This window comes from Pangasianodon hypophthalmus, chromosome 19 (genome assembly GCF_027358585.1).
Source record: "Pangasianodon hypophthalmus isolate fPanHyp1 chromosome 19, fPanHyp1.pri, whole genome shotgun sequence".
Classification (NCBI taxonomy): domain Eukaryota; kingdom Metazoa; phylum Chordata; class Actinopteri; order Siluriformes; family Pangasiidae; genus Pangasianodon; species Pangasianodon hypophthalmus.
In genome coordinates, this window is record NC_069728.1 from 2,710,451 (window position 1) to 2,727,625 (window position 17,175).

Below are 17,175 nucleotides of genomic sequence, written 5' to 3' on the forward strand. Positions count from 1 at the left end.
CCTAAAATAATAAAAACGTTAATAAACCGATAAAAATTACTGTCTTCCAGTTTCAGCATTACAGCATTTCTTTAAAGGTCTGTAGAAGAATTATCCGGCTGCGCTGGGCTTCAGATAGAGATGTGGGCGGAGTCAAGGGGCAGTGGGGCGTGTCTATGAAATGACTGACAGAAGACCCTTTTAAACACAAACAAGCACTCCGGCCCATAAAGAACAGGTTTTCTCAGCCAAGTAATACACTAGTGCTGTCACGAATATTTGATTGTAATCGACTACTCGAGTAGAAAAAAAAAATCCTTGATGAAAATTTCACATTATGAAGTATTCAGCAAAATTTATTGTTTACACTTCAGATGTACTTTGAACAGTATTACTCTGATTTAAACAACATTAATCTGAATTTGATTAAACTCATAGAAAGTCACATCTTTTCCTTATACGCAATCAGACACGCCTCCCCGCCAACCAATCAGCTTTCGCCCCATGTGTAGTTAGCTCATGAGGGGACTGTGCGCTAGCACGTCTCTGCGTCTCATGTTTACCCATGATCCCCCTCTGCATCGCCACACAAACACGCGCTAACGTAGAAATATTACAACGGATTTAACAGCTACTTTAGTAGTATTTTTTTTTAAACTATAGATCTATATTTTCTTACCCTTAAAGTTATTAAACTGAGATTAAGAATTTGCTTTTAATTTCTCTTCCTTGTCTCCCTGACAGTAAGAAACAGTAATGCTTCATTAAATATAGTATTTTTGATCAGGAAAGCTATGCATTATTTAAAAAAATTAAATTATAATAAAAACAAAACAGTAATTTTTGATCATTTTTCATTAAAAGACAGAATATTATAATAAAATGAAGTACTTTATATAGCATTTATCTAGTCTGTACAGGTAGGTTTTAAGACACCACAAGATATATCGACTACTTGATTATGATTATTTGAAACTGATTAACAAAATAATCAATTGACAGCCGTTTAATACGCTTGTGCTGAGGCCATGTTCTACATATTTTCCAGATTATCGGTACAAGAATTTTTATTATTTTTTTTTAATTCCACATTTGTAACTTTAAAATAATATAATCTCAATACAAATATATTTAGTTTAACCTGCCTGCTGCTTCTTCTTTTAAAAAAAAAAAAAAAGAAAAATCCAACACTAAGTTCATATTCAGTTCCACACTTAGCCTATTATTTAACTCTACTTTCTAACACAATGTCTGTGCATTGAGGAATTATATTCATGCTGCAGTCACCAACTGTGACCATGGATATAAAAACATCATAAATTTCAGTTTTCCAGCAGCTGTTGAAAGAAACGGGTCACGAGTCAGCTGCCGAGTCAGCTCTGAGAATACATCTCTCATCGCTCACAGCAGATATCACCCATCAAGCTACACACATCTCACACACACACACACACACACACACACACACAATTCTCCTATCATAATTAACACATGAACCTGCACTGAAGTATCACCGAGGCATTTCTCATAACAGTTTTAGACAAAACACATGATCTCAGCGTGTAGCCCTCTCTCTCTGATACACAGGATGTGTATCCGAAAAGCGAAATGAGAACAGGAAGTGCCGAGAATGAGAGAAAACATCACACTTTTTTCTCCACTCTGTGCTGCACCGAAATGTGCAATACTGTAACGCACTGCTCGGCACGTGCTTCTGCAATCTTTATTCGATTGAAAAAAAGGCAATTCGACAGGAATGTTGTGAAATTTCCAAAAGCAACAGAATTACTTTTGATCTTAACTGTCTTGTGAGAAATTTGAAAAATTTACCCCTAGATCACATTTTCCTCCACTCTGAAAAACACTGAGTGGTTTTAACAGGTCATATTTGTTGTCATCACACCTCCAGACCCTTCATATGCACTTCATAATGTTATATAACAGACTCACTGCTGTGTTTGACTTTAAATCACAGTATTTATGTCAGTGCTCTGAGTTTTTGATGTAGTTTGCAGTTTTCTTTCATTAAAAGCTGGTTTGTGTGATTTCAGCGGTCTTTAAAAAAGGAAATGAAACACAAAGCATGGGAAAATTGATTATTTTCCCATTACACCATGTACTGCAGTCCTCCATCATCATTTACATTTGTTTATTAATAAAGAACTCATCATACTTTTTATTAGGTATCCTGAACCTCTGCAGTGCCTGAGACAGAGGTTGCATTAGACGGGCATTTTAGCCCACTTTGGAGCTCTATTAGAGTTAAAATGACACCCAAGAAGCTGATACAGAGCTCAATAAATTCAAACAAATCATTTTCCCCGAGTCAGAGACTTTGTTTAGGCAATCAAATTTTTAGGAGAATTAATAAATTTATTCATTCATTTTTAAGATATATGGTGAACCTGTAGTACATTTTGTTTACAGTATTAAACCTCTGTTGGTAGCAATTTTTTTTATTTATTTCATTTCATACAGACAAAAATGAACATTGGTTTGCATTGTTTAGGATACAGAAAAAAAAGAATAGTCTTTCCAGTCATAATTTTCTTCATTTAAATTTTGAATTGAATCATGAAGCCAGTTCCGTGAATTGAACTGAATCGTGACGGGAGTGTGATGTACAGCCCTACGTTTATGGTTACATTTTAACATTTAACCTAATAATGCTGCGTCAACTAGAGATTGTAACTCGCAATTCCCGACCTCCGACCAGAAAAATAAATAAATAAATAATTACAAAGAAAATGCCCCTCAACTGGGAATTCCTACAGAGACCAAAAATGACATCGTTCTAAGCTCCAGCTTCCCATCGCTTCAGCAGCATTTTTTAAATTATTTCTCTTGTAGTTAATAAAACAAAACAAAAAACATGCAGCTCCTGAAGACTCTCCCATGGAGGAAAACTCGCTGACTGTTACAAAGTGCTGACACACGTGGACTTCTTTCACCCATGTTAAATAAACGTCTCCTTACTGAAAATGTCTCCATATATATAGCCACAAGTTTACTCCTAGAGAAAACATGATTCAAAAGCCAAAGAAGATGACATTCTCAATAAACTGCTCTTCTTTCAAATCCCACGTTTTCTTTTACGCTACTCCAGCCCCACTATCATATTTATAAAAGATCGTTCATCCACTACAATCTCCATCTCCCTCCTACTTTATTTTCATCATTATTAAAAAGTACAAAGAGTAGTTTTACACAACTTATTATTGCAATTACTGTTCAACATCACTACAAATAAAACCTATAAAAATGTTCATTTTGCTTGAATACTACCAAGTACTTTGTAAAAAAAATTATTTGTGCTGTAAATGTTAGAAATTAAAACTATCAAGCGTAAATAAACTCGCACACATCTGCTTTCGATCTTGTGAAGTAAGAGAAGTTTCTCATAAGCATCACCAACATCCTCATTTATTCAGGGATCTGAAACTTTCCTTGAAATCACCCATATTAATCTGGTCCAAACTCGATTCATCAGTTTGCTAATGTGCTGATTTAAAGTCTAAAACCACAAATCTGATCCTGTTAAACAAACAGTTTAATCATTACGTTAGAGCTTCCTAGCCTGCAGTGTGAGAGAAAAAAAGCCAACAAAACAGACTAACCATGAGCATCCTGTTTTCATTGTTAGAGATACACCGCAGCGAAAGGTGGCGTGTTAACAAACGATTTTACATGCTGCTAACTTTCTGCAACGTTTTCCACATGTGCAACCTCTCGCTCTTCCTCAGCGCTTTCATCAGTGTCGCTCTCGGCTCCTTCGACAGCTACTCTCTTTTCACTGCACTTACAAGTAGATAAAAGCACTTGCCAAATAAATAAAAGTAAATGAAGCGTAAATTTTAAAGCATGTGTTATATTCACGAAGCAAACATTTACAACGATGCACCTGCTGAGGCTAAAGCACAACTTGTGGCTTCCTTTATAGGCGTTTTCACACTTAGGTATTCTTAAATGAACCACTCAGTCCAGTTAAAGTGGCCCTGAAAGGAAACCAACCACAAATGACTTCAGTGCTTTATTTACCACAACTCCTTTACCATACTGTAACACTGAATTATGAATAGTCTCATTCAAAATGGTGGCTTTACACAATGCACTGATTTGAAGTGAAATACAAGACGCATCTGGGGGACTTTTTGTTGCTGATCCACCAATACAATACATACACCATACACACTACATAGCCAAAAGTTTGTGGACGCCCCACCCTCAAGCCCCACCCTCACACCCATACGTGGTTCTTCTCAAAACTGTTGCCACAAAGTTCGAAGCACACAACTGTCTAGGATTTCTTTATATGCTGTTGCTTTACAACTTCCCATCACTGGGAAAGCGGTCAGCACTGTGCGCTCCAGGTGTGAACAGGATCCAATGTGTCCGGCGCGATCCGATCACTCGGACCACATTCGGACGTGGTCTGGGACGCAAATGACCACATCATAATTGTAGTGTGAAGGCAAAAGTGTCCAGACAGCAATAAAAGACCGATTAATCCACCGCGTCATTGCCCTAGCTAGAAAATACGTAATTATTAACATGGTAGAGCTCTCATGTTCTCCTAGACTAATGGATAAAGATGATGCTACGACAACAGCGGCTTGCTGTTTATCGTCCGTTTCGTTAGCAGACCATGTGATCAAAAGGTTTGAAGCAGCCTGTACAGGTATGTATGAGATATGATTCACAGAACATTTCTGCCTGAAAGTAAATGCAGTGGAAGACAGATGTAATGAATGCATGCGACATCCTTCCTCCAGAGGAAATGATGTATGAAAAATCCAAATCACAAGTTCTCACTAAAGGCGTGTTCATGATGTCAGGTGTAAAAGGCTAAGTGTTTCAGCTGTCTACTTGTGATTAGATCTGTCGAGATGGATCTCACTAAAGCTCTTGTAGCTGAATGATCACAAATCCCCACAGCCACGCTCCAACATCTAGTGGAAAGCCTTCCCAGAAGAGTGGAGCTTATTATAACAGCAAAGGGGGAATAAATGTGGAAGGAGATGTTCACATATGGGTGTGATGGGTGTGATGGTCAGGGGTGCACATACTTTTGGCCATAACAGCAACCTGCAAGTTCTTTATCCATAAAGAAAACTAAAGTGGACTGAGACCACCTGGTTTTCACAACATGTGAATCATGTGGACCACAGAATGAGCCACAAGCGAACCGTACTCAAGACCCCTGAGTATCTCTGCAGGCGATCTGAGAGCGGTTTGCCTGAAGGGTCTGAGATCATCTGTTGTGTTCTCACACACACACCCCACATCACTGATCTGAGATTACTTGGAGCACTGAAAGGGTGAAAACACTGCGTGTGTGAACAATGAGAAAACTTTCTACGATAATGAGGAAGCCACTGAGTGCTTCCTCCATCAGTGCTGTAATCAGAGCCACGTCTTTCTGACAGGAGCAGAGCCTCTACAGCGGCGCTGTGCTGCTGAACGTCCAACACCGTCCTAACACCATCCCAACGCCGTCCTAACGCCGTCCCAACACCGTCCTAACGCCGTCCCAACACCGTCCTAACGCCGTCCCAACACCGTCCCAACACCGTCCTAACGCCGTCCTAACGCCGTCCCAACACCGTCCTAACGCCACACAGCTGTATTTACACGACATCAACACGCCTTCAGGTTCTGGTGAGGAAATAAAGCCCTGGATGATTCATCAATAAAATGCAGGAAATGTTTTTATTTTTATTTCTGATTTCTCTGCCATGTTAGTTATGAGTTACAAAAACTAATTTGCACATTAATGTATAAGAGCACAGTGCAGTACTGAAAGAAAGAAAGAAGAGTACACTTGCACTTTACAGCACCAACATTACAACTAGCCAGGTAAAGAGATGTTTAAATGGGTTTTAGTTTTCAGGTAAAATAATTTCCCAAACATTATTTATTTATGGGCTAGAAAACATTCTCTCACACACACACTCTCACTCACTCACACACACACACACACACACACTCTCACTCACTCACACACACACACACACACTCTCTCTCACTCACTCACACTCTCTCTCACTCACTCACACACACCCACGCACACACACACTCACTCACTCTCTCTCACTCACACACACACACACACTCTCACTCACACTCACACACACACACACTCTCTCTCTCTCACTCGGGATACAGCTGAAATGAAACGGGTCTGATTTGTTTTAGTGCTTTAAAGGACACACCAGAACAGAGAGAAAGTGTGTTCAGGTCAGCTCAGGCTCATCAGCCACTTCCGGTTCAGCCTGCACGACAGGACTGCGACTTCCTGCGGCTTTATGAGCGACTTCCGCTCACAACAAACTCCAACTGGAGGAAACTATTTAACCTGGAAAGTGAAATCCTGCTGCACTAAAGCTCTCTCTCTCTCTCTCACACACACACACACACACACACACACACACACACACACACGGCCTCTCATCCACACACAGGCCCAAAAGTCAGCTCGCGCAATTCTAAACAAACAAACAAACAAATAAGCGACATGAAACCCGAGAATAAAAGCTACTCACCAGTGTTTCCTCCTCAGCCGCTCCCTCTGACTGAGTTTCCTCCACACTGATGCCTCCACACACTTCTCAACTGTTTCCTCTCTCACACACTCTCTCTCACACACACTCACACTCACACACACCGGCCCTTATCGCTCCAGGTTTGGGAAAGTCCATCATGAAGGGGTGCGCCGGGGTTATATTTTTTTAAATAGTACCCAAATCTGTTCGTGTAAGCTATTTCTATATTACTAAAATACAATATAAATATATTAAACACAATAAATTAGTAAGTAACTGTTGAAAATTTGCGCCATTTTAACGCGTTGGTTCACAACAGACACGTCTCCCCCCTTTTGCACTTTGGTATTTCCCGTGTGACGTCGACACAAGGGAGCGTGAGACAGGTTTTTTTTCCTGAATCGGGATCGAGCCAGAAAAGTGAAAACTGCCATAATAAGAGCTTTTAAAGATGGCGGCTACACGGTCGGGTTTGTTTTTATTTTAAAGTAAATCACCGAAAAAACTCCCTAACATAAAATCTAATAACCACTCTTTTATAATAAAATCTAATAAACACTTTATAATAAAATCTAATAAACACTTTTATGATGAAATCTAATAAACACCTTTATAATAAAATCTAAAACACTCTTTTATAATAAAATAAAATAAACATTTTTATAATAAAATCTAATAAACACTTTTTAATAAAATCTAATAAACACTTTTTTAAATAATAAAATCTAATAAACACTTTTATAATAAAATCTAAAACACTCTTTTACAATTAAATCTAATAAACATTTTTATAATAAAATCTAATAAACACTTTATAAGGAAATGCAATAAACACTTTTATTAGTAAATCTGCTATTTTTTATAAGGAAAAAATACATTATATTAATTTATTTAACAATGCTACTGTTATATTTAGTAACATTATTAAAACCCACAACAATGAAAAATGTCTGAAACTGGTTACATTATTATCGGTGTTATATGACTGTTACCTGATTTTGGAAAATATAACAGGATACAGGTTTTGCTGACTACTTTGCATCTGGGCTCTGAATCTGCAGCTCACTACATATTGTGTTACAGTAACAGCTGAGTTTAAGCCCCTGATTTCCCAGCTTTTGTGGAGAAACACATGCTGAGGTTTATGGGTCTGTAGTGAAGCCTAGTGGCCATTAGAGGTTATGTCAATTCAAATTCACTTACAAAATAAATAAATAAAAAACAACTATTAAAAACATTTTGCATTGTTAAAAAAAAATCACAGTCTTTTGGAGACACAATCACATTATTATTAACCTACCACCATTTAAAAGAAAGAAAGAAGAGTACACTTGCACTTTACAGCACCAACATTACAACTAGCCAGGTAAAGAGATGTTTAAATGGGTTTTAATTATCAGGTAAAATAATTTCCCAAACATTATTTATTTATGGGCTAGAAAACATTCTCACACACACACACACACACTCACTCACTCACACTGTGTACCACCATTTTCTTGTGTGTGTGTGTGTATATATATATGTATTACTATAGCATATATATATATATATATATATATATATATATATATATATATATATATATATATATTGTTGATTACATCTGACTAAATTCTTAAAGTTGAATATGTGTATATGACATAAAACTACAAATTTTACATTGCTGAAGTAAAGCAGTATTCTCATGCAGCGCTCATGTTGTCCACCAGATGACGAGAAAGTGCCAGTCTTCATCTCAGGCTGGCGTCCTCAAAGTCAGTCTGTCCTTCAGCCAGTAGCACTGCTGCAATAAAATAACGCAAAATATATTCATTTAACTGATAACTGTACAGTAATATATACACGATTACTCTATGATACAGATACTCCAGATGTGCCTGTTTCAATTTCTTTTTCCAGAAGCTCCACGTTTATACTGACTATAATAATAATAATAATAATAATACACTCCTCAGGGCTGCCCTGATACTACCTGTGACCCTCACTCCAGTCCTCTCACCTCTCAAGCTGTAGTCCACGAGCCTCCTGTGAAAGCCTGAGCCATGGTAACAATCTCAGGCTCACTGTCCCTTATGACTTTAAAAACATTCTGGTGGCTTGTGGACATTATGAAACTGCTTACACTGCTTACGGCTAGAAACTGTGCTGATTGTCTTTATCAGGCATGAAGCACAAACCAAATATTCTCATATTTAAATATCACAGGAGACATTTTATAGACTGTAGTGTATACATTGGTCATATGAGGAGAGAACACCACAAGGTGTACATTTCATATCTCATATCAGATAAGATAAGATAAACTTTATTAATCCCCAAAGGGAAATTCAGGTAGTCTTGTAGATAAGTAAGAAAGAAAGAAAGAAATCATATATCATAACATATCATATAACGACCGTTGGTGGTGTGGTGTTATTCTCTTGGTTCCAACAAAGTCATAAATAATCCACTTGGTAACAGCAAGTAATACTATGTGCATGCCAAAAACTGAGTCTTATTTTTATGTACAGTTATGTACAGTTTCTCTTGACCATTAGCTCTGCTAGCCCATACGTACCAGCTGGTATTGATACATACGATACAGAAGCTGATCATAACCATATTATAAAATGAATATCCATATTAAAGTCCTCACTTGGTGTGCTTCTGTGGGATCTTAGTGAAGCTCGGAGACTCTTCTCGGTCAGTCTGGGTACCGGATTCCTTACCGGACCCGGCCGTATCCCAGCATTCCACTGGATTGACCTGATCCTCTTCTCCGGGTCTTTACTGGAGAATGGCACGATGTTCTGCGTTGCCCACTGCGGCCTGCTCTGCTTTCTCTTACTGTCTGCACCAAGGTCCAGCGATGAGAATATCTGAGAAACAACACAGCTGTAATACGCAGATAACTAATGTTCAGGATTTCATTTGTTAACCAATCCCTTAATGTTGTAAACATCCCGACCAATCTCAGATGTTTCTGACGAGAGTTTGTATGTGCTCCATACGTCCAAACGCATAACTCCTCTCATATACAGTATATATAATCTCCACACTTCTTTTTTTCTGAGGAAGCCCTGAGTAAGAATGAGTAGTAGAATAAGTCACACTGCATGAGATTACCATAGACTTGACCTTGCACCGTTTGTATGATGAAGCAGACAGGGCTTTCTTCTGTGTGCTCTCTTGTGTTGTGTTGGGATTAGTCCTTCTGCTTCTTGCTTGTCTGCAGAAATAACCAGAAATAACCGTTTTCATTTCTCAATTCACACTAAACACACACATGCTGTACATATGCACAGGAATTGCAGAGCAGGGGGTCAGGACATTTGTTGATCGTATTAGAGTAATGGTGAGGGTGAAGAATCCAGGGTTTTACTGGGGATGATAAACTGTTTACTAGTTCAGGACAGTGTGTGTTAGATCAGTGTGTGTACATGTCTGTGTGCGTGTGTGTGCGCAGTGAACTGAGGACGGTGTCTTACACTTGCCTTGCATGCTCGATTGGGTCGAGGTTGTCTAGGTAGTTAAAGCGTATCGTGTCAGTGGGGTGTCTGTCTGAGTCTCTCCACGGTGGAAGTCCTTTCGCTGAAGCCACTGAGGCATGACCAGGTAAACTCCGCCCCTGCTGACTCAGGACGCTGGGCCTCGATTCTCCGTTCTCCAGAGTCGGCTCGTCAAATTCACTGCCGATCACTTTCACCTCAGGAACGATGAATTCCTCCTTGTCGAGAGACTGTGAAAAAAAAAAAAAAATGCTAGTGTTTGGATATGGAGATAACTCACAATTACAGTTTTATAACCAAAAATCATCAAGCGTCCACATGGAACTTTGAGAAACTGCATAAATAAATAAACTGTAAATATTAATTAACTTAATCTATGAGTTATGTTTTTCCAAGCTTGAGAATTATGCCATGTCCTCCAGAGCATATCTTCTGTATTGAGTCTCACCTTGGGTCGGCTTACATGGAGCCCCTGCACTGTCTCTACGTAGTGCCTCTTCCACACTCCTTGCTCAAATGGTGTAGGAGTGAATGTGATACACCAACCCAGTCTCAGGCATTTTGGCATCCAGAGTTGGTCCAGCTCCGCCAGGCTCTTCCAATGCCAGCTAACCTTAGAGAGGTTCAGAATAAGTAGATCAAGCATTACTTTCCATGTTTTGCATGAGTAATACTGCGTTGAAGGACGTGGCAGTTTGTGGTTACACCCACAACTTAAACATAATGCAGTATTAACCCTTTCAGGCATACATGTCAGGCATTTATGGACAGTCAATTTAAGGCTGTTGGGAAAAAAAAAAAAACATAAGAATGCAATTCACCTCTAAATCACTCGAGACTTACTCTAATTGAACTTCCTGATTTCTGTTGCTCTTTACACCATTTGCCAGCATGACTCTTATATAAAACTTTCTAAAATTCTAAAAATTTCTTAAAAATTTTTTTTTAAAAATGCCAGACCCCAATGAGGACCTTAGCTTTTTAAAAACTAGCAGTTTTTATTAAAGCTAGATTTTTTTACTTCCAAAATCAGCAGCATCAGGCAATAATCCTAAAATCAACATTTTCTACATGTCAAGAATATTGCTATATTTTGTTCAAAAATGGTATTTTCTATCATTTTAATCTTCAACTTTTATTTTACATTACATTTTTATATTTATTTACAATATTTATAATCTTCAACATTTATTTTACACCTGAATCTTATCCAGTTTTGCTCATAAAGACATCATTAAACATTAAAGTGTCGTGGCCACACGGAATCGGCATCGAACTACAGCTCCCAGAATACAGCGTGTCCTACAAACATGGCCACCAAAGACTACAACACACAGCCATCAGAAAACACTGTCACGACCACATTCACCTGATTACTGATTACACACGTCTGTGCACAATTACAGCCTCACAGTATGAAAGGACTTTCAGTTCAAACTCCCTTTGTGAAGTATAAGCGCTGTGTTGATTTTCACCAGTTATTACCAAGCCTGTGAATATTGCTCGTTATCCTGGCTTATGATCTTGTTTCTGGTTTCCTTGACTTGCTCTTGCCTGAGCTGGTTTCTGCTGTTTGTTGATCACCTGACCTCTGCCTGCACCTCAACCCTGTTCTTGAATCTCGTCTTTTTTTGATTGCCACGATTATTAAAAACCTGTCACCCTGCACTTGTGTCCTCGCCTGCTTGACACAACAACAGTCATGACGACAGCGGAAAGTGACGTGATGTCTAATGGTTGTTGCTTTTAAATATTCCAGATGGACATAAGATATGCAGCAAGAGAGTGAACAACACTCCCACTAGACTGGTAGGTCAGTGCAAGGAGTATTCCTTTGGTCACTTATGTTACACATAATGTAAAGACATAAATTATAATATAATAATAAAGAAGATTTTCCCCAGGTTTAATGGTTTTTTCATGATATTCCTACACAAGGACAGTCCATTGACTTTTTTTAGTGTAAGCTATATTTAGAAAAAAAGTTTTAAGTAATAGAAGAATGTGTACATGCTTTTAAATAATTTATGCATGAATTGCTTAAGCAATACAAATCTAGAATAGTATTGCAAGACTGAATGATGAAATTCTAACCTTGTGCTTGAAATGATTTACCTGTGAACATCTACAGAGGCTTCTTGGGTCGAGGAATGAGAAGATATAGAGAGATATGACCCTGGGCAGAACAGTAGTAAAGTCCAGCGCTTCCTCAGGCACCTGAGCGCACAGAGTCTGTCTGAGGTACTTCATCTGGGCCACGGAGCAACGGGAAAAGAAGTCCTGTAACACCTGCTTCCTCTGGTTATCGGACCACTTATCAAACTGAGAAACAGATTGGTGCAGTGCTAAGATGAATAAGCAGTGATGTGTATGTGTATACAGTAAGTACAGAAAGCCAGAATACTGAATATTATTCCTCACCCACTTGCCAACGAGATTTTTCCTCTCTTCAAAGACCTGCAATATTGATCAAATACAAAAGGATTAAAACAACGACACATCTGGAATGTTTAGATGCATCACCTCTATAAAAAGGAGGAACTAGTAATAACTGTTGTGCTGAAACGATTTAAGAATGGTCAGATAAACATACGTGGCTGTTGGACAGGTGGTGGTTTAGTGGTGTCCAGGAGCTCCGCTTGGTCTGCATCTTACTACCAAGTGTCTCTCTAAGAGCGAAAGGCATTCCAGTGTCACATATAAAACACTCCTGTAAAATAACAGGTAATTGAAGTACTGTAATGTAACCTGTATAACTGTACACATGATAACGGAATCTAGGACAGTTATGTAAATAGCCATTAGTTCAGTTGTATCAGTATTGTATACTGTTATGGATAATGACAAAACTACAAGTGCAAAGCTCCTACGCTAAAAAAAAATCACGCATATGGTGAGTAATATGAAAAATACGCGAAGATGTCCTTAAACTGCGTGCTGTGAATTCAAGTGAATGCATATGATATCAGGCGACATGGTATCGCTGCTGTCTCACAGCTCTAGTGTTCGAACCTGAGCTTCAGTTAATGTCTATGCAAAGTTTTTCATTTTACCTTCCAAAAACATGCCATTCGATGGCTTGGCTATGCTACACTAACCCTAACCCCGCAGGTGTGAATAAGTGTGTGCAAGGTACCCCAGCAATAAACTGCCGTCCCACCCAGGGTTTAATCCTGATCCACTGCCACCCTGAGCGGGATAAAGAGGTTACTGAAGATGAATGAACGTGTAACATCATGTGAAAAATACGTGATCACTTATTGTATGAAAAATAAAAATGCATGCCCTAAAAATTAATACGACTCAGGAAAAAAAAAATCATGTGGGGAAAACAAAAACCCTACATGTGAAAAACGTGTGAAACACAACGGGTTAAGTGTCAAAAAACTACATTCACGTGTGAAGACCATTTTAAAAGTCTTTTAAGAATTCTGTATTTCTACAAAAAGCTGAAAAGCAAAGAGTCGTCATAAATCAATCTTAAAACATTCTAGAAGTTTTATATCATTTTGTGTACATATACATATATATCTCTCATGGTTGATATCTATTCATTCATGAACAGAATATTAAAGATATTGTGTGCTTACTAAATTTATGGCTCCGTCACTCAGTATATCGTCTGCTGACGTTCAGGAGAGTGACTCAGCTGCTGAGAAACATCTTGCTCCTTTCCAATCTACTTGCTGGCTTGTAGTCCTTCGTTCAGACAGTTACCTCCACTGAGATGTTGGAACCCACCCAGAAACGCCAAAGGACAAATTGTGCTGGAAATTCACCTGTAAAATGGGAGATCACTATCAACACTACAAAGTAAATATTTTATTCAGTCAGCAATTCCTCATGAGCCCAGGTAGCCACTCTTACCTTACCTCAGAGTGCTACGTGGGCTGAGACAGAAAATTGAAGGATACATGGTTACATTCATTAATTATACATTTCGTTATCATTATCATTCATTTAGTAAATGACAAGTAAATCAACATCTTACTGAATGAAAGAATACACTGATTATCATTTTTTAACAGAATACCACCTCCTATGTTCCTCACCACCATCTTCTTCCCATCACATATCCCCTTCTTATCTCATCCACTTATTTATTTAAAATCGTATACTACAGCACTTTTACCACCTCTGATTCACCAAACAGGGGCATGGCCCTCTGAACAGTCTGTACTTTCTTCCAAAACTATACATTTTCTTGAAATCATAATTTCCATATTTCTTACTGCAATCTGTTTTCATGGATTTGAACTGCTATGTTCACAGAACAGTTAGTATGTTAGCAATATTAATTTTCTCCATAAGCATGCACGATAATGTTTTTATGATAGCATTTTTTTTTTTTTTTTTTTTTTTGCATTCATGTATCAATGTTAAAGCATGAATATATTGAGTATTTTAGCAAATCATTTAACTGTTACACACTGAATAGCTATCTGGTTTCATTTAGTTGTATTAAGAGGTGGTCCAAAGTACTCAAAAATTATACTTAAATATAATATAAAATATAATATAAAAGTGTAAATATAGATACTGTGTCAAAATCTTGCTCAATTAAAAGTGGATGTATCCAGCCAAAAGATTTACTCAAGTGAAAGTAAAAAAAAGTTGCTACTTTTAAATGTACTCAGGTATTAAAAAATAAATGTTTTAACTGATTGTTAATGTCCTTTTGTCCTATTGTTTTTTTATGTGAAAAGTAACTTTTGTTGCTTATCTGAAACTGTTAGATGTATGTTCTTGTTAGATGACGTTTTGCCTGAAAACATCATTCAACCTCTGCAAGCTTTTTACTGTTAGCTAGAATTTGACTTGCTGCATAGCCAGTTACATTAGCGACTGGAATCGATGCTAATCTAACCTAGCATTAGCAAAGAAAACAGGCTAACTTAGCCAATTATAGCCAGGTAATGTTAGCAAACTAGCAAACCTTACCTCAATGTGCTTTTTCAAATTAGATGCAATCATACATTCTAGGTAAACAAAGTAGACCAAACATTTTATATGAGTCTTTGCTTACTCCGGTATTTAAAACATTTTACTGAGGTAGGGCCAGGGGCACTCATCCTCAAGTTCCACACTGGAGTGTGCTGAATTATCCACATTCACTCACACACACACACACACGGATAAATATAGGGCTAACTACATCATGGTGCACAGGTTTTCCCAAACTAGGGGTCGTGACCCCATGTCTGGCCACTTGATTTACAAATGGGGTCGCAAGAGTTTATTTTTATTTAACAAATTAATATTAGAAATATCTGAGTGGTGAAAAGTGGCATTTAGACAAGCCACACTTAAATTAATAAGTGCTATTTTAGTCTTTTTTCACGTTTTACCTCCACTAAACAAACTAGTGTTGTGTCTCAAATACTGTATTCGTGTACTATTCTAGAGTAGTTATTGAGTAGAGCAGTTATTGTTTGAATTTTAATGTCACCTTCCAACCTACCGAAAGCTGTTTTGTCAGTCTTCTGGATTTTCTAGATAAATAATTTGAATGTAAGGTCAGAGTTCTCAATTTGAGACACAGCTCATGACAGCAGTCACGACAACAGGGGAAAGTTTTATGAGAGACAGAGCTCGTCAGCGTGTTTAAACATCTGAGTGCATACAATCACTAAACATTTTACAGCTCGACTTGGAAACCTGACAGTCAGGGATGTTTGGGCTCTGACGTTACGTCTAGAGAATGTCACTTTTAAATATTCTGGATGTACAGAACATACACAGCGAGTGTGTGTGCAATACTCCAACTAGAATGGGAAGTCAGTGCAAGGAATATTCCTTTGGTTTATAGTCACTTATGTTACACATACCTATGTTACTGACATTAATAAAATGTTCTGATGTTACAGTAGTACAGTCCTATATTATAAATCTGGAATTTAACCTTTTCATGCATTGTGTCCACATTTTTGGAAAGTCAGTTTACGTTTTTGGGAAGATTATATGAGATTTCCAAATCACATGAGAGCATTATTGTAACTTTCTACACAACATTTCAAATTAAATTAAAAATAATCTTTATTCCAGACTCCAATGAACTTCGTATCTTATTTAAAACTATTTTTAAGATGTATTTTAAGACAAAAAGAGTCTATACTTCTGAAATCATGCAAAAATCCTAAACTTCATTTTCACATCAGGAAAAAAAGAAAGAAAAAAAAAAATATATATATATATATATATATATATATATATATATATATATATATATATATATATATATAGACCTGAATGTTAACAAATATTGTTTACAACCACATTGGAAGATTTTTAAAAAAATAACTTAATGTATTGTGTTTTTAGTTTTTTAGTCATGCTATTCCTTCAAAGTACTTTTTAACATATGTGATATTTATTTGGGAAAACAAAAAAGCATCCAAATTCGAATGATATGCAATTTTAAGCAATAAAAAACATCTAAAGGATCTGGATGGTTTTTTTTTTTAAAGAAATAATAATTTATGAAAGATAAAGAGAAACAAATGAGTAGGGTGCTCAAGGCTTGTGGTGGCAGAATGTTCATAAAGTCTGTTTGGGGTTATTTGCCCAGGAGAGAGTTCGGGCACCTCTGAGGCAGTAAAATGCAGAAGGTCATGTCCGGGGATCAGCTGTCACGATTCAGAGACCTCTGTGATTTGTAATGAGTACTCTGAAGGTAAACAAACCTGTAAGAAGTTTTTTTTTAATGGAAATGTAACCAAGTAAGAGTATTCAATTTCATAGTACTGAGGTGAAGTATAAACACACCAAACTAATACTTGATTATAGTAAGCAAGTGCAGCTGCTCAGGTATTGTCCAGCCCTGGCTGTAGTGCATTACTGCACCTTACAGTACACAGTACAGCTAAGACACAAGGTAAAGGCTTTAAAGCTGAATCACAGTGAGCTTCTGTAGTACTGGAAAGGAACCAGGAGGAACCAAGACATACCGTCAGCAGCAGCCTGCAGAAGCCGAGGAAGCACTCAGGAGCAGTGAGGAGCACTCAGGAGCAGTGAGGAGCACTCAGGAGCAGTGAGGAGCAGTGAGGAGATATCTACCTCTGAATGGTTTTCGTTTACTGGTTTCCATAGAGTTTGTTTGCGCCGCCTCTTTAAACCTTCACACACCTCCGAGCAACTGACTACACAACCACCACACCCCTAAC

At 37.7% G+C, this 17,175-nt stretch overlaps 2 protein-coding genes across 6 annotated transcripts in view; both read right to left on the bottom strand.

The window, feature by feature from the left end:
• The window catches only part of fam49a (family with sequence similarity 49 member A), a 30,539-nt gene extending 23,872 nt beyond the window's left edge, over positions 1–6,667 (bottom strand). For all 3 annotated transcript variants that reach the window (XM_053242250.1, XM_026946955.3, XM_053242251.1), the window contains exon 1: positions 6,522–6,667. The gene's annotated coding sequence lies outside the window, so the exon portion shown is untranslated. The remainder of the gene's footprint in view (positions 1–6,521) is intronic.
• A 691-nt stretch (positions 6,668–7,358) lies between these two features.
• fbxo16 (F-box protein 16) lies at positions 7,359–17,171 on the bottom strand. Of its 3 annotated transcripts, none has more exons than XM_026946866.3 (10): positions 16,960–17,171; positions 13,603–13,791; positions 12,606–12,681; positions 12,434–12,469; positions 12,128–12,334; positions 10,461–10,625; positions 9,998–10,242; positions 9,630–9,732; positions 9,160–9,382; positions 7,360–8,307 (listed from the first exon to the last, which is right to left on the bottom strand). In XM_026946866.3, exons 3-10 carry the CDS (start codon positions 12,660–12,662, stop codon positions 8,255–8,257), a joined length of 1,089 nt encoding a protein of 362 aa, XP_026802667.2. In that variant the 5' UTR covers positions 12,663–12,681; positions 13,603–13,791; positions 16,960–17,171; the 3' UTR covers positions 7,360–8,254. The 3 variants fall into 3 exon arrangements, with proteins under 3 accessions (XP_034169408.1, XP_026802667.2, XP_026802665.2); XM_026946864.3 differs by having other exon boundaries at positions 12,606–12,722; XM_034313517.2 differs by lacking the exons at positions 13,603–13,791; positions 16,960–17,171 and having other exon boundaries at positions 7,359–8,307; positions 12,438–12,469; positions 12,606–12,699.
• Between the last annotated feature and the right edge of the window lie 4 nt (positions 17,172–17,175).